General features: G+C 46.3%; 1 protein-coding gene across 12 annotated transcripts in view; it reads right to left on the reverse strand.

Moving 5' to 3' along the window:
- Window positions 1–25,214, reverse strand: part of FHOD3 (formin homology 2 domain containing 3) — a 415,781-nt gene that overhangs the window by 65,056 nt on the left and 325,511 nt on the right. For 11 of the 12 annotated variants that reach the window (XM_064160772.1, XM_064160770.1, XM_064160768.1 and 8 more), the window contains 3 exons: window positions 19,397–19,702; window positions 13,852–14,741; window positions 6,461–6,619 (listed from right to left, as the gene is read on the reverse strand). In XM_064160772.1, coding sequence (XP_064016842.1) covers window positions 6,461–6,619; window positions 13,852–14,741; window positions 19,397–19,702 — 1,355 coding nt within the window. The remainder of the gene's footprint in view (window positions 1–6,460; window positions 6,620–13,851; window positions 14,742–19,396; window positions 19,703–25,214) is intronic. The other variant, XM_064160769.1, reaches the window with a different exon arrangement.

A 25,214-nucleotide genomic window follows, 5' to 3' on the forward strand; every position in this document is an offset into this window, starting at 1 on the left:
GTAAAGAAAACGTTGCACACAGCAGACCAGGGGAATCGTGGGATGGAAGACTGAAGGGGATACAGGGGGGCTGGCTGGGATGGCTTTCCCCAGCTGTCATGTGCTGAAGTCGAAGCTGGCCCCCTCTTTGCAGAGGCGTGCCGGGGGAGCGAAGCTCCGTGGCCTAGGATCCGCAGCCAGCCAGACTGGCCGTTAGGGTCCCCTCGAGTGCCAACACCCACGAGTCGTACACAGAAACGACCTGAGGGCTCCTGCCCCTTGCTGTTCTCAGAATTTATGATTCCTTTCTTTGGTCTGTTTTGGCTTTTGTCAAATGCAGCAACCATTGCAGCTTCCAAAATGTCACTCTGAAGAAAGCTCCTCAGGGAACATGCATTGCATTACAAATTGAATTACACCTTGCATAACACGCCTAAGCTGTTCATCTTTTCTTCTGAGAAGGACAAGATGTTGATGAAAAAGGATCTCACTATTTTCAGTTGCTGCTGTCAGTATGGCTTCAAAACACAGCAGCTTTCCCTGTAATGCTTAGGTTTTGCATGAGGCAGCGGTCCTCAAAGTGCTGTTCTCCAGGATATCACTTCTTAATTGGCTACTAACATAAAGGCATTTGAAAATAAAAAAGTAAAGTGAAACACAAAGGCATCAGATCAATCACAGGCTCACAGGGTATCAGGGGTTGAAGGGACCCAAGGAGATCATCAGGTCCAGCCCCCCTGCCAGAGCAGGACCATGCAACCTAGCTCAGGTCACACAGGAACACATCCAGACAGGCCTAGAGAGGCTCCAGAGTAGGAGACTCCACAACCTCTCTGGGGAGCCTGTGCCAGTGCTCTGGAACCCTCACAATGAAGAAGTTGCCTCTTCTTTTTGAGCTGGAACCTCCTGTGCTGCAGCTTCCATCCATTGCTGCTTGTCCTATCCCAGGGAGCAGTGAGCAGAGCCTGTCCCTCCCTTCCTGACCCCCATCCCTCAGATGTTTATAAACATTGATTAAATCCCCTCTCAGTCTTCTCTTCTCCAGACTGAGCAGCTCCAGGTCCCTCAGCCTCTCCTCATCAGGCAGTGCTCCAGACCCCTCATCATCTTTGTAGCCTTCTGCTGGACCTTTTCCAGCAGATCCCTGTCCCTTTTCAACTGGAGAGCCCAAAACAGAAGGCAGTACACAGGATGGGGTCTCGGCAGGGCAGAGTAGAGGGGGAGGAGAACCTCCTTTGACCTGCTGGGCACACTCCTCCTAATACACCCCAGGATCCCATTGGCCTTCTTGGCCAGCAAAGCACATTGCTGTGCCATGGATGTTCTCCACCAGCACTCCCAGGTCCCTCTCCCCAGGGCTGCTCTCCAGCAGATCGCCTCCCATCCTGTTCTGGTGCAGTTTATTATCCCTCCCCAGATGCAGGACTCTGCACTTGTCCTTCCCTCTTAAACTGGGGAGTGCAAAACAGAATGCAGCACAGGTCTTTACCCTGCTGATCAATGGCTCCTTAAAGCAAAGCTGTAGATTTATCTTTAGTCCTATGAGGAAAGACATGTTTCTGCTGCAGCCTTCTATAATGAAGAGGGGAGAAGAGAATAATAAAAGAATAAAAAAAATACAGTCAAAGAGCTATTAGCATTGCAATCCAAACTACACCAGAGCTAAGTGGAGCCAAGTCTGGAGAGCAAGAAGTTCTCCTTTCCTGGTCAGTCAGAAGAAGAGTTTAAGCAAGTGAACAGTGTTCAATTTGCAGAACATTATTTAAATTACACCCTCAGCAGGTCTGCTGACAACACCAAGCTGTGTGCTGCAGCTCACAGGCTGGAGGGCAGGAATCCACCCAGAGGGACTGGCACAGGCTGGACAGCTGGGCACAAGGCAACCGAGTGCAAGGTCCTGCATCTGGGTGGAGGCAATGCCAAGCACAAATCCAGGCTGGGCAGTGAGTGGCTGGAGACCAGCCCTGAGGAGAGGGACTTGGGGGTGCTGGTGGACAAGAACCTCAACAGGAGCCAGCAGTGTGCACTTGCAGCACAGAAAGCCAACCAGAGCCTGGGCTGCAGAAGGAGAAGTGTGGCCAGCAGGGCCAGGGAGGTGATTCTCCCTCTCTACTCTGCTCTGCTGAGACCCCAGCTGGAGTACTGCATCCAGTTCTGGAGCCCCTGGGACAAGAGGGATGTGGAGATGCTGAGGAGTGTCCAGAGCAGGGCCAGGAGGATGCTCAGAGGGCTGCAGCAGCTCTGCTGTGAGCACAGGCTGAAAGAGTTGGGGCTGTGCAGGCTGGAGCAGAAGAGGCTACCAGGTGACCTTCTTGTGGCTTTCCAGGGTCTGAAGGGGGCCTACAAGAAAGGTGGGGAGGGACTTTCGAGACTGTCAGGGAGTGACAGGACTGGGGGGAATGGAGCAAAGCTGGAGGTGGGGAGAGTCAGCCTGGCCATAAGGAGGAAGTTGTTGAGCATGAGAGTGGTGAGAGGCTGGAATGGGTTGCCCAGGGAGGTGGTTGAGGCCCCATGGCTGGAGGTGTTTGAGGCCAGGCTGGCTGAGGCTGTGTGCAGCCTGCTCTAGGGTAGGGTGTCCCTGCACAAGGCAGGGGGGTTGGAACTGGCTGCTCCTTGTGGTCCCATCCAACCCTGACTGATTCTATGAAATTCATCCACAACACTTGTATTGCTGCCCATCTTCTTACACTGACCTCCATAAATGTAAGAAGTGTTTCTTTAAAGTTAATGTTGACTCTGCCTTCCAGTAAAAACAAATAAAAAGACACTTCCTTGCACGGACACTGTAAGCTTCTGCCTTAATCAATTATTAAGCTATGGAAAGAAGAGATGGAGGAAAATTTCCCAATATGATCCAGTGCTTTCTCTTCACATGTAAAGAACTGGAAAATGTTCTGATGTGTACCTGTTCTGATTCATAGCATTTAGGTTTTGGTTTTGAGATGTACTATCCACCCACCCACCCACAAATCTGCAACTGAGTTTGTACCTAAGAGCAAACTAAAATTAGAACTAGAGGTTTCAGAACACTTCTCAGTGCTTAACCAATATCATAGAACCATAGAATCAGCCAGGTTGGAAGAAACCTCCAAGCTCAGCCAGCCCAACCTCGCACCCAGCCCTACCCAATCAACCAGACCATGGCACTAAGTGCCCCAGCCAGGCTTGGCTTCAACACCTCCAGCCACAAAGACTCCACCACCTCCCTGGGCAGCCCATTCCAATGCCAATCACTCTCTCTGCCAACAACTTCCTCCTAACATCCAGCCTAGACCTCCCCTGGCACAACTTGAGGCTGTGTCCCCTTGTTCTGTTGCTGGTTGCCTGGCAGAAGAGCCCAACCCCACCTGGCTACAGCCTTCCTTCAGGTAGTTGAAGACAGCAATGAGCTCTGCCCTGAGCCTCCTCTTCTGCAGGCTGCACACCCCCAGCTCCCTCAGCCTCTCCTCATCAGCCTTATGTTCCAGGCCTCTCACCAGCTTTGTCACATCACACTGAGCATCAATACTGTGTTTGGATGATGCCAATCCATTTCTACTGAAATGTCCAAAGTAGTGACTTCCTCAAGGTGGAAGTTATCTGGGGTATGTACTTATGCACTTACCCTTCTCTTGGTTTAAAATATCAGAATGACCATGTTGGGGTTACTCACATCCTTAGCTGCAGGCTGTGAACACAGAACTTTGACATTTCATTTTCTTTACTGCTGGGAAAGTGCATCAGCACTGTATAATTTCCTGTTTCTCAGTTCTTCAACTGGAAGCCAACCTGCATCTATATTTTTGAATGAAGTGATGGGTTTCTGGCAGCTAATAGAAAGGCCACCCAAAGGAGAGCATGGTGGTACAAGACACTCACAAGTGTGGACACCGCCGGTGGTTAGCAAATGGACAGCCAAGGTAGAATTGTTTGCACTGGAAGGGGGGAACTGTGTAGAGCAGCTAAACTTCTGCTAAATGAGCAAGAGAGGGAAAGAGGAGGCTCAGGGGTGATCTTATTACTGTCTACAACTACTTGAAGGGGCATTGTAGCCAGGTGGGGGGTGGCCTCTTCTCCCAGGCAACCAGCAATAGAACAAGGGGACACAGTCTCAAGTTGTGCCAGGGTAGGTATAGGCTGGATATTAGGAAGAAGTTCTTCACAGAAAGAGTGATTGGCATTGGAATGGGCTGCCCAGGGAGGTGGTGGAGGCACCGTCCCTGGGGGTCTTCAAGAAAAGACTGGATGAGGCACTTAGTGCCATGGTCTAGTTGATTGGTTAGGGCTGGCTGATAGGTTGGACTGGATGATCTTGGAGGTCTCTTCCAACCTGGTTGATTCTGTGATTCTATGACAATTCATATGGTATTGTACATATAGGATAGTGAAGATGTGTCCCTTATCAGCCACTGTATGTATGGAAACACTGCCCACAGCACTGAGATGTCACTGGTAGATCTGACTCAGTCAACTGAGCTGGGCTTGACTTGTCTCCAACATATTAAAGCTCCGTGGTGCAAACTGCAGAGGTGGATACCTAGGCCAGATTGTGGGAAATTACTTTGTCAGCCTGATGTGTCACCTTCACAGTATGCCAAAGGCAGGGATATAGCAGACAAATAATATAGCTCTGGGAAGAAACTAGATTCTAGCAGGAATAAACTGGGCCTTCTCTTGTAGCTAGAATGATCTTTGGCCTTACACATTGCTTTTGAATGCAAGAGTTGGGAATCCCACTCCCACAGCAGCCAGCCTTTCTCAGCTTCTTCTGTAGGCAGCAGGCTGCAGGTGAGAAGAGGGAAAACCATGAAACAGAGCACCAGACCACTGGAAGGGCGCTCTGAATCAGCACATGACCTCTGCAGCTCAGCCAGCGGTTGTCAGTTTCAGTTGTAGAGGTTTACCTTACTTAGATGGCACAGGCTTGTTTATTAAACAAAATGAATAAAATTTGTAATGAATACAACCACAGTGAGAAAACCCAAACCTGGGAGCAGCCATCTTCTACATCTAATAGAGGAAAAATGCTTTGATAATGAAAACAATGAACAGTTCACCTTGGATCTCAGTAAGAATATAGAATATAGAATCAGGCAGGGTTGGAAGGGACCACAAGGAGCAGCCAGTTCCAACCCCCCTGTCATGCCCAGGGACACCCTACCCTAGAGCAGGCTGCACACAGCCTCAGCCAGCCTGGCCTTAAACACCTCCAGCCATGGGGCCTCAACCACCTCCCTGGGCAACCCATTCCAGCCTCTCACCACTCTCCTGCTCAACAACTTCCTCCTCACCTCCACTCTGACTCTCCCCACCTCCAGCTTTGCTCCATTCCTCCCAGTCCTGTCACTCCCTGATAGCCTAAAAAGTCCCTCCCCAGCTTTTTTGAAGGCCCCTTCAGATGCTGGCAGGCCACAAGAAGGTATCTTCTTGTATCTGTAAGCCAATCATGGAATGGTAGCAATGACATCATCTGTAATCTTTATGCACTTCTCTCCCAGCGGCAGTGACTCAGAGGCGCTGTTGTGAGCAGAAGCAGTCTCTTCTCTCGACTTGTTTTCCATTGATCCATAACCTAGAATGACTCCAGCAGCTAACTGGGCATGAACTGTATTAAACCCCGTGCCGCTTGCATCAGCCCCACGTATCTCATTGCCTCTGCTTGCTGCCCACAGTATTGCAGTCAAGCTTCAGAAGAAGAGAAACCACTCTGGAAATTCTGACAGGAATTAACGTCGCTACTCAAAGTTGGACACAAAGCAGAGGATCCACATTCACTGAGCATGCTCAGCCTCAGGCTTCTGAGCACACTGCACTGATTTGATGACTTTCAATTCTCAGTTGTGAGCCAATACAGTTCCTTTCCCCTTTGCTGTGAAAAGTCTGGCCTGCATCATTGTGCTAGTTTGAAGCAGGGTAGAGTGTTTTGGTGAGAAGAAGTAGATTACAGGCTGTGAAAGGAAAGCAGTGGTGATGTCTGCTTCCCTCAGAGTCTTGCTGAACAAGAAATGAAAACCTTAGATAACACTCTCACCATTTTCTCTCACTCGCGCTGGGGCTGCTGACTGAGCAACATCTTGCTCCCTAACCTCACCTTTCATTTAGACTAACCCACCTTTGCTTCTTAACCTCTTGGATGAACCTCCGTTCTTCCTTAGGACTGGGGTAAGGTTGAGAGGGGCAGGGGGAAGGTGCAGGGGTGGTTGGGAGCCCCTCCTGGGGACTCAGGTTTCTGGGAGGGGAGTTGTGTTTCTGTATTACCTTTTACCTTGTCTATTTCTGTCTATAACTGTATAGACTGTAACTATCTGCTTGTATATTGTGCCAGCTGTAAATAAATAGCTTCATTCATATTTCCAGAGCCAGCTGAGTCTAGTCTGGGTGATTTCTAAAGTGTGGGGGGGCAGGGAACACCCAAACCATCACAACCATGTGAAACACCACAGAAGAAAAAAGAAGCAGCATTGAAAACAGCGACTTAAAGACATTGACTATTCTTTCTTACCTCTATCCCTTCTTTGTTTAAGGCATACTCGTCGAAGTTCAAAATAGCAGTCTTGATAGTGCGGGGAGGGGGCAACACAGTCAAGCCAATATTAATAGTGTTGCTTCGTTTTGAATCCAATACAATGATCTCCTGTCGCTTCCCATCTGCAGCAGTTTTCTTGGTAAAGAAGAAAACATGAATATTATCCCTCCAGTCTCTTTATGTTATAAAGGAAAAGTCACTCCTTTCACTAACAACTTCTTTTAATCAAGGGTGATGACACTGAATACAAGTCCAATTCATTTAGAGTCATCCAAACCAGCTGAATTCTTCTACTACATCCTTGCAGGTATCAGCATGAGCTGCCAGTATTCAGACAGAGAGCTGAATGCATTCTGAACTTACTCTGTCTTGCTGCTCATGATACATAGAATCATGGAATCAACCATGAGACCTCCAAGTTCCAACCAAGAGACCTCCAAGATCATCTGTCAAGCCCTTCACAGGCATGAAACAATTTCAACCTTCCTTTTCTCAAAGTTTTATTTGAGACTAGACACCATAGTTAGGTCATGCTTTCAGTATAAACTGCAGCAGAAATTGTAATGGAAGCACAAAGAACTAACAAGATGCACTTTAAATTCCATTCAGGAGGACTCAAGAAATTTCTTCCTCTCTCTGCCCATCGTCATAGTGGCAAAATGTGAATCAAGTGGACAAGACGGCTCACAAACCATTCATATGACACAAGGAAGTGTTAAATGTGGTCTTTAAAAATGCCTCTCTTCTTCTCATTATCCCATGTTAGAACTCCATATGTTGTGTATCAGGCAGCTGCAAGAGCAGAAAATTCTGCTCCTCATGCACAGGAGGTTTTTTTCCCTCTCCATATGCATGAACTGTGGAAACATGTTTGCTGTTTCCCCTTCTTTTGCCCTGTCACAGATGAGCTGAAAACAGGAATACCGGGAAGAGACAAGCACATTGATCCAAGCAAGTGCTGAGATGTTTTGCAATATAAAACCTGTGTGCAAGCTGCATAGATGGCACTGTCACACAGAGCCTGTTACCTGGACTGTCACTAGTAGCCCTGGCAAAGCAGCCTTAGCACACATGTACCCAAAGGGGCAAAGAAACTAAACAGCCCCTCTGCTGTGATGTGGCAGCCCCTACACCTGTTCAGAGAGGGGAATCTTCTGTGCTGTCCACAGGAGCAGTATCTCTTGCCTCTCTTGTAGATCTCGGGAAAGCCAGGAGGAGTATATTAGTCCTCTTAATCTGCACTCAGGATTGCTTTTTAGACCATAAAGCTTCTTTTCTCCCCTTCCTTTGGGTCTGTCCTGCAGCCACCAAGTCAAAAACGACACTGCTGCTCGGTCTGCACACTGCTTCTGCGTTGGAAGCGTTTCAGTCAGTAACTCTGTTCTTATCGAAGCACCTCCCCTGGCTGGGATTGAGCCCACAAGAGGATGCAGTTGTGTTGCACCTTTTTCTGCCAGAGCTCAGCTCCTTGCCTGCACAGAAGAGGCATGCCCACTGGCCCCAGAAGCCTGCACAGCACAGGTGTAGCCCCTCAGTCCTTCCATCGTACCAGCACGGTTAACACGGTACAACACAGCTTCCGCAGGTAGAGGAGACTGAAGGCAAGTACAGCTTACAGGGGTTAGAGGCAAACAGGTGAAAGCAGTAAGAGGCAAACAGGTGAAAGCAATCAGAGGCCTGTCTTCTTTAAACTTGGGAAGAAACAACACCTTTTCAGCAAACAACACGGTTTAGGAAAGCAAAGATAGTATTTACTTCTAATGCTTGTTCTTTTGGACGTGCTCTCTTCTTAAGAGCATCCCTGAAATCTTTCCCTTCTTTGAGAGTGAGAGTCCTCCTTTTCTTAGGGAGCTACCTGAGGGCTCTGAGATCAGTTTCTCCTTTAAAGCAGTTAGTTTTGTTTTCAGGGCCATTATATGTATTTTCAAGCCCACAGTTAGTGGCCAAGACCACATGAAGACAAGTGGAGTTCACCAGAGACTGCTTCCTCTTGAGTCTGTCTTGCATTAAGCCTTTTTTAAACCATCACTTTTTACCTTGTTGTTCATAGGACAGAATTACACAGTTCCAAAGAATGTATGGAGAAGGGGGGGGATTGGAGAAAGAGAGTTAAATTTAGGTTTCCCACATGTGGTATGAGTAAATAAGCCTCAGATCTGCAACTCTGTTTTTAGGCTTCTGTTAGACAAGAGAGACATATGATGCTAACCACTGGGATGATTGTGATTGCAACAGTGTGATTGCTCCTTAGCACTGAGTTATGAGAGCCAGATGAGAACCACAGGGTATGTATGCACAGAGGTATTTTCCAGAGCTATAACTGCATATGGGCTATAACATTCTGGGGAAAGTAACCCCTCTGAAAAATGGGTAGGAGAGATTTCTGTATCTATCCTGGGCACAACGGCCGAGTTACAAAGAAAGCCTTTCCAAATGAATGAAAGGATGAAGAGAAGAGAAAGATTTCATTCCTATCAACTTTATTACCCTGCCTTTTGTCTGCCATGGAATTGCACATGGGTGTGCCTGGCTGTTAAAATAAGCTACAACTACTAATTTCTATTACAATATTAGCTAACTTCAGACTCTGCTTTATAAGTTCATTAGCAGCAAATGACTTTGAGTGCTTGAGGGAAGGATGCAGTAGTGCACTTGGTTCTGTATTTTAATGTTAGCTCTGAGCTTCTCTATACTGAGTTATTAAATGTAAATGCAAAAGCAGTCATAAAATGCAGATGTATCAGGTGGCATAATTTGTGGGAAACAAATGTTCCTGTGATGCCTTTAAAGTTACAGTGAATGCAGATCTTTAAAAGACTGAACTGGACAGATTCTGTTGTCTCTGCTGAAGGCTGGGTAGTTCAGACATGACTTAAAAAAGCATTTAACATCCCACAGAAGCCGATGTGTGGTCTGATGAACACACAGTCTGAAACATGACTCTTTGCATTAATTACTATGGGAAGCAGAAAAATTTAAATCACTTTTCCAGTGGTCATATAAGTAACCATATATAAGCATCAAATCAGAAATGTCTCCTGCTTCAAACCTACAGAACAATGTGCATCAGTAGCACAGAATAGAACAGGCAACCCTCAAAACACAGAAGGCAATTAAAAAAAGCAAACTTATTTCTCCCTCAATTAGCAAGGATTCAGTGCTGGGGATTGAAAATGGAAGCACTCAGCTGCCACTGATGGTCTGGGATACACATATGTAATCTTCTTCAGAAATTCTGGTTCCCATTTATCAGAGAATCATAGAATCAGCCAGGTTGGAAAAGACCTCCAAGATCACCCAGCCCAACCTAGCACCCAGCCCTGGCCAATCAACCAGACCATGGCACTAAGTGCCCCAGCCAGGCTTTGCTTCAACACCTCCAGGGACGGTGATTCCACCACCTCCCTGGGCAGCCCATTCCAATGCCAATCACTCTCTCTGCCAACAACTTCCTCCTAACATCGGGTCTAGACCTGCCCTGGCACAGCTTGAGGCTGTGTCCCCTTGTTCTGTTGCTGGTTGCCTGGCAGAAGAGCCCAACCCCATCTGGCTACAGCCTCCCTTCAGGTAGTTGTAGACAGCAGTGAGGTCTGTCCTGAGCCTCCTCTGCTGCAGGCTGCACACCCCCAGCTCCCTCAGCCTCTCCTCACAGGGCTGTGCTCCATGCCTCTCACCAGCCTTGCTGCCCTTCTCTGGACACTTTCCAGTACCTCAACAGGAGATATGACTTACCTGGTATTTGTTCAAACTGAAACAAACATTTTCAGAAGTAATATGTGTCTAAGTGTGTAAATATACACATGTATGTTCCCTCTCACCAGTCTGTGGGCACATGATGGATGACTACATCCCACAATTCATAGATGAACTGGTAAAATAATACTTTCAAATGAGACACAGAGCAAACTGGATAGCAAAGGGGTGAAAATGTTTGACTCAGTAGTGTCTGCATGTTTTAATTTCTCTCTGCTGAAAAGCAAACACTTTGAAGTACCTTGCCAGAATACCTGCTCAGTTTGGTGGACTGAGGAGAAATTCTAAGCTGGCTTCGAGGGGCTACCTGATCACTTTGATCCTCTTCCCAAACCCAATGTTGTGGGTTTCTGTTACAGAAAATGAAAACTCCACAAGTAAAGGTACTCCCCTAACTCTAATCAATGTGCAAGCTGTCCAGTGTGGTATATCTTTCTTAAAATCAAGACTCTTGCCTCCCAGCTCCATCCTCCTCCCAAACTCCCATACTGTATCCTACAATTTAAAATCCACTTTGTGCTTTTTTTTTTGGTAGTCTATTGTATTTAATTAAAAACTTCTCATGAGTCAGGAAGTAGCTGTTTATAGCTGTGTGTTGTGGAAAGCATAGTGAAGGATTAGAAACTGGAGTAAAATTGGTTACAGCTGTACGAAAAAGCATATGCAAAAGACAGAGCCAACCCCCCCTCCCCCTCCCCCCACTGCTTCTCCTCTGATCTTTCTGGATTGTTCATTTTCCATGCACCTGCTCCATCTATTGCTACGAAGTCTGGAGATTGGACTCTTGATTTGTTGCTTTCTGCTTCTGAAAGCTGAAGCAACTGTGCTGTGAATCAGACTTTATGATCTTACAGAATAAACCTGGTTTGGATGGCAGCCACTGGACAGGAGAAGCTAGACACAACGGGGAATCCACTCCCTGGAAACAAACCAAGCAGTCTGGAAAGTCTGAGCGCTACACTCACTCCAGTACGATCTTTGTACAAATCTCAAACCTTTCAGGGATTCAGTGGTCTGCTTAATTACTCCCAGCCCCACTTGATCTAAGCATCACAAGTGACCCTGGGAGACTTGCTGGTACTCACTAAAACCAGGCAGGTGTATGGGGAGACTTGCACTATGGTACTCCTCAGCCACCGTTGTCTCCTCTACAAAGACAACGAGACTTCTATGTCTGTGTTATGCAACGCAGTGGAAAGAGTGCCAAAATATAAGGTTTCATGCAGAGAGCAGTCCTCAGCCTTCAGGAGGAAAGCAGTCACTTAAATCATTCCTCAGACTTGCCTTAATTTCAAAGAAATCTGCTCACTCATCTTTCGGTGAGAAGCCAAAAGCTGTGCTAAAGCATTAGGCAGGTTTGGGAAGCAAGTGTGAAAGAGGGAAAGTATCCAAAGGAGGTTTGGAAATATGCAAGGGTGAATGATTGGAAGAATGACTGGAAAGTAAATAAGGCAAAATTCCAATATTTTAATATTTTTGGAGCATTTTGGGTCATAATAAAAGATTAAGAATAAGCCAGACTGGTCTACTACAATACTTGCATTTAGCACAAAGCTGAAGTTTGGAAATGGCAAGCAGCATGTCATCAGTCCACATTCAATTCAAAGAACTAAACTTTGTATGGAACTAAGAGAAGACTCTCATTCCTTTCACCTGTGAATCATCTGTGGCAGATTTGTGTTTCCAGGGAGAGAGACGAGGAGTAATACACTATGACATTATCACCACTGCTTCCTCAGCAGAAAGGGAACTAGAGAAATTAATCTCAGCATTAGCCAAACAAAGGGTGAGCTGAATGTGTTTTCAGAGCTGCTACACAATATGTTTCATACCTACATGCACCAAAAAATTCAGCTTTGAACAGTGATGGGCAGGATCTATGCTGTGTCCACTTCTGGGCTCCTCAATTCAAGAGAGATGTTGAGATACGGGAAGGTGTCCAGAGAAGGGCAATGAAGCTGGTGAGGGGTCTGGAGCACAGCCCTGAGAGGAGAGGCTGAGGGAGCTGGGGGTGTGCAGCCTGCAGCAGAGGAGGCTCAGGACAGACCTCACTGCTATCTTCAACTACCTGAAGGAAGGCTGTAGCCAGGTGGGGTTGGGCTCTTGTCCCAGGCAAGCAGCAACAGAACAAGGGGACACAGCCTCAAGCTGTGCCAGGGCAGGTCTAGACCCGATGTTAGGAGGAAGTTGTTGGCAGAGAGAGTGATTGGCATTGGAATGGGCTGCCCAGGGAGGTGGTGGAGTCGCCGTCCCTGGAGGTGTTGAAGCCAAGCCTGGCTGGGGCACTTAGTGCCATGGTCTGGTTGATTGGCCAGGGCTGGGTGCTAAGTTGGACTGGATGAGCAAGGAGCTCTCTTCCAACCTGGTTGATTCTGTGGTTCGGTGATTCATGTACCTCTTGTTTGCTAGGTAGTTAATTGAGGGCTTGCCTGTTGAAACTGCAGTGTTCCTACTTGGCTGTGAAGATCAAGAGTGACTGTTAGAGAATTTTGAGTAACTAATCCAGACAAGTGACAGGGGAACTCTTCCTGTGAGTCATCCAAATATCTCCCCAAATGAAGAGTGAACAATAATAGCTATGATACATAATATCTATAATACACATGCAACTACTTCTGCCAGCCAAATGTAAGTGAAATATTCAAGGTGATGATAGTTCTTTTGATGTCACTATAAACCATACAGGCATATAAAAAAGCCCAAACCACCAAAACATAGAAGTGATATATTTCAAATAAGAGAGATGGGCAACTTGTACTAGAATTTTAACTGGAAAAAGAAAACAACAGTTTCTGCAATACTAACAGTTCTGCTTAGATGAAAGAGTTTATGTAGCCATGTGCAACAAACGTTTGAGCTAATACATTTTTTAGCGCTACTTCAAATTCCTACTTAAACACAACTATAAAAGACTTCCTTTTGTTGCTGAGTCTAATGTTAAACAGCCATGTCACCATCCTTTATCAATTTATTTTACAACCATACTCAGGAAGAGGGGATCCTAGCTACAGAAGCTATTTCCCATGTCAGCTTCTATCCTAAAGTTTGGACAATCACATTGTACAAATGAAGAGTTTAAAACAGGTCTGACTGCCAACATAAACCAAAAACCCAACACCCCTGCAGAATTTAGCTGCAAACTTGGTCCAGCTAATAAATTGCTCCTTCAGAATAGAGCGAAGCACACATGTAGGCTCTTTGCAGGAGACCCAGTCTGATAGTCTAATTCCTAATTCAACAGCTAGGAAAATGTTAGCAAGTGATGATCTGCCAAATACCTGAGCCATCAGGCTGTGACCGTTGTACAATCATTAACAGAAGGCACTGCAGATCTCAGTGCCTGGAGTGGCTAACGCAAAGTTTGCTGCTATTCCCCAGGTGAAGTGACACCCCAAAACCCACAGGCATGAGGGAGGAGTAAAACTCAGCATGTGCACCACTCTAAGCTTATCTCCTGGTTTCAGGACATGGAATATCTTCTGTCATAGGTCAAGCTAGGAACACATCCAGTCATTTCCACTGTTTTCAGATAAACAACATAAATCACCTAGCTCTGAGTCAGAATGAATACCAATGCAATAGCAATAAAATAGCAAAATGAATATGAGCTGTACCTTTGTGACAGGCAGTTCCTTGGATTTAGACTCAAAAAGATGCTCCAGTTTGGAAGTGTCCACCTTAATGGGTTCCAGTTTTGACCACAAGAATTCTCGGCAGTGTTTGTTGTTCCTACACTGCCATTCGAAGGGTCGTACCTCATTCCAAAACAGACGAATGGTTTTCTTCTTCTTTATAAATGCTGCCTGACCCCTAGAGACCTGGGGTGACCCTAAACCCTGAGGAGTGCTCAACACTGGAGGAGGAGCCAATAAATTAGCAGAGGGTGGAGGTGGAGGGAGACATCCAAATAGTGGAGGAGGTGGGGGGGGGGGCAAACCCAGAAAGGAAGGTGGAGGTGGGGGAGGTGGAACAAGGGAGTCCCCAAGACCCATATCCATGTCCAGTACATCTACATCATCCTCCTCCCCCAAGTCTGTGAAATCCATGTCTTTGATTCTAAGTTCTCTAGGATTAGCCATGAGCTGATCCCAGATGTAGTCAGATTCCTTCTTTGGCTGCGTTGGTGTTTTCTCAAGGGCCTGTTCACTGATTTCTTCTTCAGGCGTGGTTGCTCCCTTGACCAGCTCCCCATTGTTGAATTTTTCTGCGAAGGCTTTTACACTGCCTTGGTTATCTAAATTTCCAATCTCCATCTTTTTGACACTTTCACCTTTGGCCTGCTTTGTGGCCTGAAGGATAGATATTCTACTGGCTAGACTAGTGAGTGACTCTTCACTCTCTTCCGTCTCCTTCTTTTCTTCACTCGCCTCCAGCTCCTTCTCCTCTTCATCCTTGGGCTTTTTGTTATGTGCATACAACATGTCCAGCATAAACCGTTTGTTGTTGAGGATGTTGCTGCACTGCTCATTCACACCAGCATCCTGAACGGTCTGCGACCATGGACCTGCAATCACACACACACAGGTGGCAAGAGTCAAGGGGAGGGAGCCAGAGCACCAAGAACACTCTGCACCCCACCAAAAATAAAGATTGGAGGACACATGCATGATTAGTATGAAAATGGGCAGAGGGTAGCTTTGAAAGCTTTGACATAAGTAACAGTGCTGACGTAGGCACGATCTTGATGGGCTGGGAGCAATTCTCAGGAAAAAAGGGAGCAGAAAATAACCAGTCTAAGCCTGGGAAGGACTATTTCAGTGTCAAGATTTCAAGGTTTGGGTTTCTCATGAAACCTGTCAGGTTTCAAATGGTACTTACTACTGCAGCTCATTTTATACAGTGCATAAATGCTCATTGTCTTCAGCAATCTGGAAAGCGGCTTTAATGCCATGGCAATGGCACAAAATAGGTTACTGCTGCATTTCTCACTTGGCCATACATTGGAACCATGCCAGGAAAACTTCTTTATAAAGTAGATATTCCCTGTCTGATGTCAAAGTCAATTTGTAAATGCTTCCTCCTCCTCTTCCTCCTTCTCTCTTCCTTCTGGCTAGTGGAGGAAAACTTTCACCTCTGGCTGTTCTGCAGAGCTCCTGGATGGGTATCTGGGCCATCTTCATAACAGATTGTCTAAATCCCAGAGCAGGCTGCATACCCAGGGGAACTCACTCAGAACAAGCAGAGGCAAGCTTTGAAAGTGTTTTTTTTCCTAGGAATATAATCACCTTTTAATAAAATATCTTGAATATGCTGTTCACTAAGCACTGTTACCTTCCCTGTGCTATGAGATGACACCAAAAGCCTAAGGGCTTTCTTTCTCCTTTATGATCACCTAACATGTGCATGTAAGGGAATGTGCTGGTTTGAGCCTAGCTGGGATATTTTGGTGAGAAGAATTAGATGCTAGGCTGTGAAAAGGAAACAGTGGTGATGGCTGCTGCACTCATAGGCTTGTTGAGATGGATGAGAACAAGAACATAAACAGATAACAGAGTTTGCTCTCTGGCTTTGGGCTGCACTTCTCTGTCCCTAACCTGCCGTCTGTGCAACTAATCCTGCTTCCTAACCCCTCTGGCTGACCCTCCAAACTTACTTTGAACATAAGGCAAAGTTTGGGGTAAGGTAGAGGGGTGGAAAGGAGGTGGAAGGGTGGTTGGGAGCCCCTGCTGGGCACTCTGGTTTCTGGGAGGGCTGCTGTGTTTGTGTGTTACTTTTTACCTTGTCTCTGTCTGTCTGTAGCTGTATAGGTTGTAAATACCTGCTTGTGTCTTGTGCTAAGCTGTGAATATAAAGCTTCATTCTTTAATTTCCAGCTGGGCTGAGTCTAGTCTGGGCGACTTTCACAAGTGCGTGGGGGCAGGGAACACCCAAACCATCACAGGGAAGTTCTTTCTGAGTACTGCTTTACTCAACAGAAATCTATAAACTCCCATGTTTGAGACAGCACCATAAATCACAGCCTGCAGTGGCCACATGGCAAAACTAAATGATCTAAGTGTCTCTGGCTACATTTCCCTGACTGCTAGCAAAGGAGACCAAAGGGGGCGAAAAATGATGGCATCAGATAAAGCGACTGCACATAGACAGCACACGTGGGATTTCCTGGCTGGGACTCCTGCTGCTGCTGCTCATAGTCTCTAGAAATGTTCTCAATACACTTTCAATAAATATTTCTCAAACACCATTTGTTTTGGTTTTGCTAATGTTTCGTCTCTTTGGCCTTCTGTGGGTAGAGATTTTCTTCTGTATTTGTAATTTGTCTTTCACCACCATTTTATCTTTGCTTCTTCATTTACACTTCCACCTTTTTCAATGCTTTTAACATCTTTTACAGCTTCCTTCACTAATGGAGCTTGCTTGGTACAACATCTAGCCCTGTGCTCTGAGATGTTGCCTCAGTGAGAACCACATCCAGGACCCCACAGCTCCTCCCATCCCCTTAAACCAACACTAGATTAAAATATAGAATGGTTCCCACAGCACAGACTGTACAAACAGCAATGTCTCTAACCTCTATTCAGACCAACCTCTAGAGCACATTATAAAATGAGTCCAGAGGTTTAGCCTCAGGCACAAGACTTTCTTCCCAGCAATGGGTACAATCTCCAGTACTGTTTCCTTTTGCTTTCCTGCAGAAAGCTTGAGTCCTCTTCACCTTTCCTCAGATTTTATCCATGAGAATGCTTCCTCACCACGATCTGTCACCTGAGATAAGTGCTTAGATTTGTCTCTGAGGTGGCTTCCCTGGACAACATGACTGGACAGTTCCTGTCATGGAATGCACCCAGCTGAGCCCTCACAGGGGATTTTCCCCTACTCCCAGCCTTTCCTTCAAAGCTTTTCCAGGCTGCTCCCAGGATTCTTCCTGCAAATCCCTCATGACTTTCCCACTTTCAGTTTCCCCAGCTGGCATCCTCCAGGGTTTAATCCCTTTGCAAAACTGCTTATCAAAATCCCTGCAGACTCAATATCTAATCTGAGCTCCCCAGGTCTGCCTCCACCTGTCCTAATAAATGGTAATTGCTGTGAACTCTTGCTACCTAGGTGGCTTCATCTCTCCTCCTGTCCATAGGCAATATCATTGAAGAAACAAGCCTTGTTTGGTACCACATTCAGTAGGATGGCTAATGAAGGTGGAACCAAGACCCAGAGCTTTAATCCTTTGTGCTAAGTGCATCCAGGCAGAACCAATGAGCCACTTCACAAATGGCAAAGTGCCTGCTGGGAATATGACAACTGCTGGAGGCAATGCCCTCAGAAATCTTCTCACCTGCAGGAGACTTCCCACATAGCACAACCTAGCAAATCTTTAGCCTGCTAGTAATGTAGGCCAAGGTTAAGATGTTGATTTTTTGATGACAGGGTTAATTTCTTAGCTTTAACAAAAAAGGGCTTTAATTAGAGCAGGAACTGGTCAGTAACAGACCAGATAAGGGGCAAAAACCCTGCAATCTGTTCTCCTTCACTCACACTTGGACTGCCTTGGACTATGTCACAGTGTAGCAACAACCTTCGTTTGTCATAGAATCATAGAATCAACCAGGTTGGAAAAGACCTCCAAGGTCATCCAGTCCAGCCTGAAGAACAGTGAAGAGGTGATTGGCTACAGTCAGTATGGCTTCACCGAGGGCAAATCCTGCCTGACAAACCTGGGGGCCTCCTGCGAACAGGTCACAACTTTCATAGATGAGGGGCAAGCAACTGATGCCATTTACCTGGACCTGAGCCAGGCCTTTGACACTGTCCCACACCACATCCTGGTCTCCAAGCTGGAGACACATGGGTTTGATGGGTTGCCCAGGGAGGTGGTTGAGGCCCCATGGCTGGAGGTGTTTAAGGTCAGGCTGGATGAGGCTGTGGGCAGCCTGACCTAGGGCAGGGTGTCCCTGCCCAAGGCAGGGAGGTTGGAACTGGCTGACCCTTGTGGTCCTTTCCAACCCTGACTGATTCTATGGTTCTGTAACCAATCACCCAGCCCCATCCAATCCACTAGACCATGGCACTAAGACCCTTTCCTACATATGTATCCATCTACATTCCCAAATCAGGAAAACTCCTTAAGAATAGAACAGCATTTTAGGTAACTCAAACTTGGTGCTGGTTAAAAACAAGATAGCTCTTAAATTTAGAAAAAAAACACCAAATTGCTTCACAGGAAAAGAAAAAAGTGATGGGGCTTGAGGCTTGAACACAAACAGCACAATCTGAGAGGTGATCCTTGTGAAGCAGTCCTTGTCACTCCAACTATCCCTCGTGTTTCAGGGTGTTTCGTGCTGTGAAGCAATTCCTGTTGTCTTAGCTAGAATTTGGAAAACCTGGGACAAGGCATTCCACTGTTCAGCCCTAAGAAAACCTGGGGACTGAATGCCAAAACAACATTCCATTCCTTTACTTCCCTATTAAAAAGGGGAGAGAGTAATTAGCCCACAAAGGCCAAAATCTGTCTTTCTCTCCATCTGCTTAGGCTGCATGACATGATTTGATTGTCAGTGTTTCTCCAGGAAGAAGAGATTCCTAAGGCACTTTCCAGGCTGGGCCTTTCCAGGTGCCTGGTGGTGTATCTGCTGAGAGCCACTGGTTACTACAGAACTTGTGTTTTCCAGACCAGGTTAATTTCATATGCCTCCTCTACATGAGCTACATATGGCCACAGTCTAGACATACTTTTAGCAGCAGCTGCGTATCTCTCAGTGCTTTTTTGAAGCCTTACCAAGGAGTAGGGAAAAGGAACAAACATTCCAGCCAACATTGCTCTTCCTCTAAAAGGATGAGGAGAAGTTATCTGGAGTCTCATGCCAGATCATGTCAAGGAGGCCCCTCACCTCATTGTTTTCTGTGCAGAAAGTCCAAATAAATGACCTGTGAACTAGAGCTGCAAGTTGCCACAACACAGTGATTCACTACTTAATATACTCATCTCAGGGGAAGAAAATGGTCACAGATCAAAGCAAACCTCATTTGGTCAAGGCCTTGCTATCCCTCAAAACTTATCAAAGCCTGTGGATTTCCAAGAAGAGAGTAGATTAGACTGGACCATGGTAAAGAAAATCTTAAACAGGATAAAGGGTTTGTTAGTTACACAGCAAGAGAGCTGCTAACAGAACTTTTCCTTTTTTTCCTCACCAGAAACTCTTCATTATTGAAAAAGCTTCACTTTACCAGTCTCATTGTCACTGGTTAACTTGTCCTCTCTCTCTTCCCTCTCTAAAGTGCTGCTTGCTGAGGATATGCTGGATGCAGAGCAGTTGTCTTTTTCATTCACTTCCTCATTCTGCCTCTCTTTTTCACTGAGTATTGCACTTTCTTCTGGCTCTCTCTCTGGTCCTTGTTTCACCTCACTCTCTGGTCCCACCTCTGTAGCCTCTATTTCCTTGGTTGTCTCCGTTCCCTGCTCGGCCTCAGCCCCAGCCTCCTGCTCTGGTTCTGGTTCTGTCTCTGTCTCTGGGTCGGGTTCACTGGCACTGGCTGGTGGAGAGAACAATGGGAGAAAGACATTCACTGAACAACAGAATAAACTCAGGCTCCATCCTCTAAACAAGAACAATAGGAAAATTGTACAAGCGCCTTACGGAAAGGAAATAAGAAGCAAGTCTATGGCATTATGAACACGAGGAGTAACAGACTGATGGATGTTGTGCAACAGCAGCGTGGCACAGCCCCTTGCTTCGTGTCTGCAGCCAGCCCGTTGTTTTTATACATACTTCCACGGCTACAGTGCTGGCCCTGGATTTGGACCAACCAGCAGAAAATGGGCATCCCACCTCGGTGTGGTGCTGGCAACTCAGTGCCTTAGGCAGACCCAGGAAGGAAGAGATCTTTTAAAAAGCAAAAAGCAGGGAGATTGAGGCATTTGGCTGGGTTTTCTTTGGATTCTTGAAGGACTCTTTTTTTCACCTAATGAGGAACACTTCAACAAAGAAATGCAAGTATTAGATACATTCACACAGTCGAAGGGCACAGCCTGGAAATGGCACTGCCACACACTTGGCTGGCGAAGAAACGCGGCTTGTTCACACATATCTGCTTCAGAATGGCCACATTAAAACTGAACAAAGTGTCCAGTTGCTTGGCATATGGCACAAGTGTGATGTCCAATCAGCTGGCACGTGGCACGCTATGAGCATTGGCACACAGCAAACACTGTTGATATTACTCTTGGTTTCCTCCTCCTTGTTTTATCACTGACAGCAAAATCCATGTGTTCACCTTGAGGACTTTTGCCTGTAACTGCAGATTTTTCACATGCAAATACTCTCTGCATGCTGCAAAGCAAATGAAGAGCATCCACACATATTCACATCAAGCAGCTCAAGATTTCCCAAAAGCTGATATGGCCATGCAAGAGTGGCGAAAATGGGCATGCAGGTTAGCTCTGCACACTTCCCAGGTTCCCTCTGTACTCCAGCATGTGCCAAGTGGCTGAACTACCATGACCAAACCATACTTGTTTTTTCCCCTCTCTTAACTGCTTTGCATTCCGACATTGCAAAAGAGGCGCTGGATCACATGACACAGGAAAGCTTCCCCAAGAACTACATGAACCTTTGAAGGAAAAAATGCAGATTGCACTGGAAAGCAATCAAGATATTTCAGTCCTCTAGGGAGCAGGTAAACATCTATCCTAAGACACCATGAGCAAAGCAATGAAGGTCATAACATTTTCCTAAGGCTGCTTGCTGTTGAGTGCCTATCCTGTTCACCGAGACACCCCCACTAACGCTAGGGACTTCGACCAATTCTTCTGCCTATCTTTACATGTTTTAAATCAGCTTTCAGTGATGCATCTGTTCCACTTTAGTTCATAATTTAGCCATAGAAAACTGCAAATGGCTTTTCTGTCACGGTACCACTGGACTTAAGCTTCTTCACTTTCACAACTGATGTTTAATGTGCTGCCAGTTTAACAACCAGAAGTGCGTTTACATATAATCACAGAACCAATTGTCAGAGCTGGAAGGGACCTCAAAGATCATCTTAGTTCCAACCTCTATGTCATGGGCAGGAATGCTTTGCACTAGGTCAGGTTGTCCAGAGCCACATCCAGCCTGGCCTTAAAAACATCCAGTGATGGGCTTCCACCACCTCCCTGGGTAACCTGTTCCAGTGTCTCACCACCCTTATGGTGAAGAACTTCTTCCTAACACCTAATCTAAATCTGCCCTTCTCCAGCTTGTATCTATTCCCCCTAGTTCTATCACTACTTGACACCTCAGAAGCTTTCTTGTAGGCCCCCTTCAGATGCTGGAAGGCCACAATAAGGTCTCCTCAGAGCCTTCTCTTCTCCAGGCTGACCAACCCCAACTCTCTCAGCCTATCCTCATAGGAGAGGAGCTCCAGCCCTCTGCTCATCCTCATTTACCCTTCTCTGGACACATTCCAGCATATCCGTATCTTTCTTGTAATAGAGGCTCCAGAACTGGACACAGTACTCCAGCTGTGGTCTACAAGAGCAGTGTCGAGGGGGAGAATTGAGCTGCTGGCTACACTTCTCTTGATGCAGCCCAGGATACAGTTGACTTTCTGGGCTGCAAGTGCACACTGACAGCTCAAATAGACCTTCTCATCCACCAGCACCCTGCAAGTCCTTTTCTTGAGGGCAGCTCTCAAGCCAGTCACTGCCCAGCCTGTGTCGGTGCCTGGGATTGCCAACCCAAATGCAGGACCCTACACTTGGTCTTGCTGAACCTCATGAGGTTGGCATGGGTCCATTTCTCCAGCTTGTCAAGGTCCCTCTGGATGGATCCTTTCCCTCCAGCATGCCAGCCACACTACACAGCTTAGTGCCACCAGCGAACTTGCTGAGCATACACTCAATGTCACTCTTGGTGTTGCTGATGAAGATGTTAAACAAGACTGGTCCCAGTACTGATCCTTGAGGGACTCCACTTGTCACTGGCCTCCACTTGGACATGGACCAACAGACAGCCACTCTTTGGGTGTGGCCATCAGGCCAATTTTTTATCCACTGAGTGGTCCATCCATCAAACCCATATGTTACCAGCTTGGAGATCAGGATGTCATAATGCTTTTATATAAAAGAAATGTACACCTAATATACAGTTCATGCTCATTCAGATCTTTCTAAGATGTTTTAAACCACGTCCAATTATAAAGGTAACTTCCACCCTCTTCTGCATAGAGAGCATCTTGTCAGCTCTAAAGGTGCCTTACACATATGACAGTAGCCAGGGCACCATCTATGAGGGAATTAAAATCATGGTGAGCAGGAGCTTTACTTGCCATCAAGGGCAAGAAAATGGAATGTGGCTTAAGGACTAATTTTTCAGTCACTGCCCACTTCTTTTTCTGCCAGAACTTAATCCCTAAAAATGTATTGCTATAAAAAAGAATGGAATCTCCCCCCTCAACATTTCTAATCTCACCACTAAAAGAAACAGTAGTAGAACCTCTCAAGGAGTGTGTAAGGATTTTGTAATTTTGAGAGAGGATGTGATCTGTATCTTCACAGCAATCTGAACTGCTGTCAACTGACCAGATGTTGGTGCCAGCCCTCTTTTGTGTGACAGGCTAGAGAAGACACCAAGCTGCTCCCTTCTGAATAAATGTAGCTACAAGCTTATGATGCTATACATGGACATGGAGGGAACAAAACTTTTGATACTCAACTACAAACAAGCTCTGAAATGGATACAAGATGTTACATCCTTAGTACCTGCTAGTGATTCCTCAAGCCTCCAGTCCTGTAAGCCTTGGAGAGAGTAAACAACCCTTCAGGCCTACATCTAATCCCCTAACAGGGAAACAGAATGAGCAGCTCAGCTTCATCTACTTTCTCTGGTCTCTACTTGGAGCTAGGAGACAGACACACTAAGTGTCTCTTGCGGCTGCATACGGTAAGTCCACATGTACCCAATTTGATTGTTCAGGCATCAATTTGTTGCCTCCCTTCACCACAGAACTCCTCTTGATGTGAATTATGCAAGGACTATCTCTCTTCACCTCCATGCCAATCTTCTCTTCCCATTCCTTGTGATGGTAAAGACCAGCACAGTGATCACCACTATGGAACTGGTTCTTTCTTCATCAAGTCAGATATGACCTTTCTCTGTCACCCCCACCTGCTTCTCTAACTTTTGGTACCACGGTTCCTTTGGCTCTACAAATGAGGCTGTAGTGGCCTCACTGTGTCCTCAAGCTCTGGTGCTTCTCCATCTTCAAAGATGCTTTCAGCAGTCATACTTCAGGCACTACTTGAAACTTGCTCAGCTATTAGTATGTTCAGGTTTCCTGCTGTCCACAACCTGCATTGGGTTGGCCTGCTTACTTCCTGAAGTGCTAAAAACCTGCTCCTTTCCAAGAAGGATTCATCTCCAGTTGCTTTGTGGATTGATCTCAGAGAAGTCTTGGTTGTTGCTACTTTTCTTTGCAGCACATGTGCACTTCATAAAATACTCTCCAATGAAATGCCAACAGAGGAAGTGTTTGTTCTACTGTAGTCATGGGACTGCTTTAATTTCCTCCGACTGTCAGATCTCCAGTTTTACAAGAGTGCCTCTTACAAGACTTGATTGCTTTAGTGGAACCAATTGTTTTATATGAGAAAGCACTTCCACTCCATGTATTAGGTAATGACCCTGAGATGTTGCACATCGTGGGACAAAGTTCCCCAGACAAAGTCCATTTCCTTCTTAAGCCTGGTAGACACCAGATGAGCAAAGTATACCTCAGAACCAATGGCACAAACCAGGTCTGCCTCTGAAAAGCACTTACTGTTTTGCTAGCAAAGAGCATACTTGCTCTCCTGAATTCTGAAGACAAATATCAGCTGTCTGTTAACAGCATTCTTGAGAGTCCAGGGCACAGAACCATGGAAGTGTTTTCCTTCTGCAGTTTAATGTTATACTGGAAACACAATGGTCAAAGTAACTGTTTGGGGGTGCAAGTAAGCTGGGTTTTACCCATGGCTCTACTTCAGCTTTCCTAAAACTGGCTTAAGCAAGTGAATGCCTCAGTTTACCTGTTTTGTGGGATTTATAACAGTTCCTAAGGATGGCAAAAGCTGAAATTATTGCTCATTCTGCAGAATAAGGATCTCAGAAAACAGTTTGGAGACCATGGCACAGAAATTTCTAACTGAGCCTTCAAGCAGTTAGCTGCTATCCAATAATCTGGCCATTTCCAGATGAGGGAGCCTGCCCTGCCCACATGTTCATTACTTCATGTGACCTTGCCAGTGCTTTTGGTAGGCCTACAGCAGTAGGTCCTTCATCATGCACAGCTCCCAGTGAAGTGGAATTGTAGAATCACAGGGGTTGGAAGGGACCTCTGAAGGTCATCCAGTCCAAAGCCCTGCAGTGAGCAGGGACCTTCTCAACTAGATCAGGTTGCCCAGAGCCCTGTTGAGTCTCACCTTGAGTATGTCCAGGAATGGGGCCTCAACCACCTCCCTGGGCAACCTGTTGCAGTGTTCCAGCACCTTCATGGTGCAGAACCTGTTCCTAACATCCAATCTAAATCTGCTCTTCTCTAGTTTGAAGCCATTGACTCTTGTCCTATCACTGCAGACCTTCATAAACAGTTCCTCTCCAGCTTTCTTCCAGGTCCCAGTCAGGTACTGGAAGATAGCAATAAGGTCTCCCCAGAGCCTTCTCTTCTCCAGGCTGAACACTCCCAGCTCTCTCATCCTGCCCTCATAGCAGAGCTGCTCGAGCCCCCGATGATTTTCATGACACTCTTCTGGACCTCCATCAGGTCCACGTCCCTCCTGCATTGAGGGTTCCAGAGCTGGACACAGTATTCTGGGTGTGGTGTCATCAGAGCAGAGTGGCAGAATCACTTCTCTCAATCTGCTGCCCATGCTTGTTTTGTCACAGCCAAGGATGAGATTTGCCTTCTGGTCTGCAAGCACACACCCCCAAGTCCTCTTCCTCGGGGCTGCTTTCTATCATCTCCTCCCCCAGCCTGCATTTATAGTGAGGGTTGTTTTGACCTAGGTGCAGGACCTTGCATTTGATCT

The sequence above is a fragment of the Pogoniulus pusillus genome, chromosome 21 (genome assembly GCF_015220805.1).
Source record: "Pogoniulus pusillus isolate bPogPus1 chromosome 21, bPogPus1.pri, whole genome shotgun sequence".
NCBI classification, from domain to species: Eukaryota; Metazoa; Chordata; class Aves; order Piciformes; family Lybiidae; genus Pogoniulus; species Pogoniulus pusillus.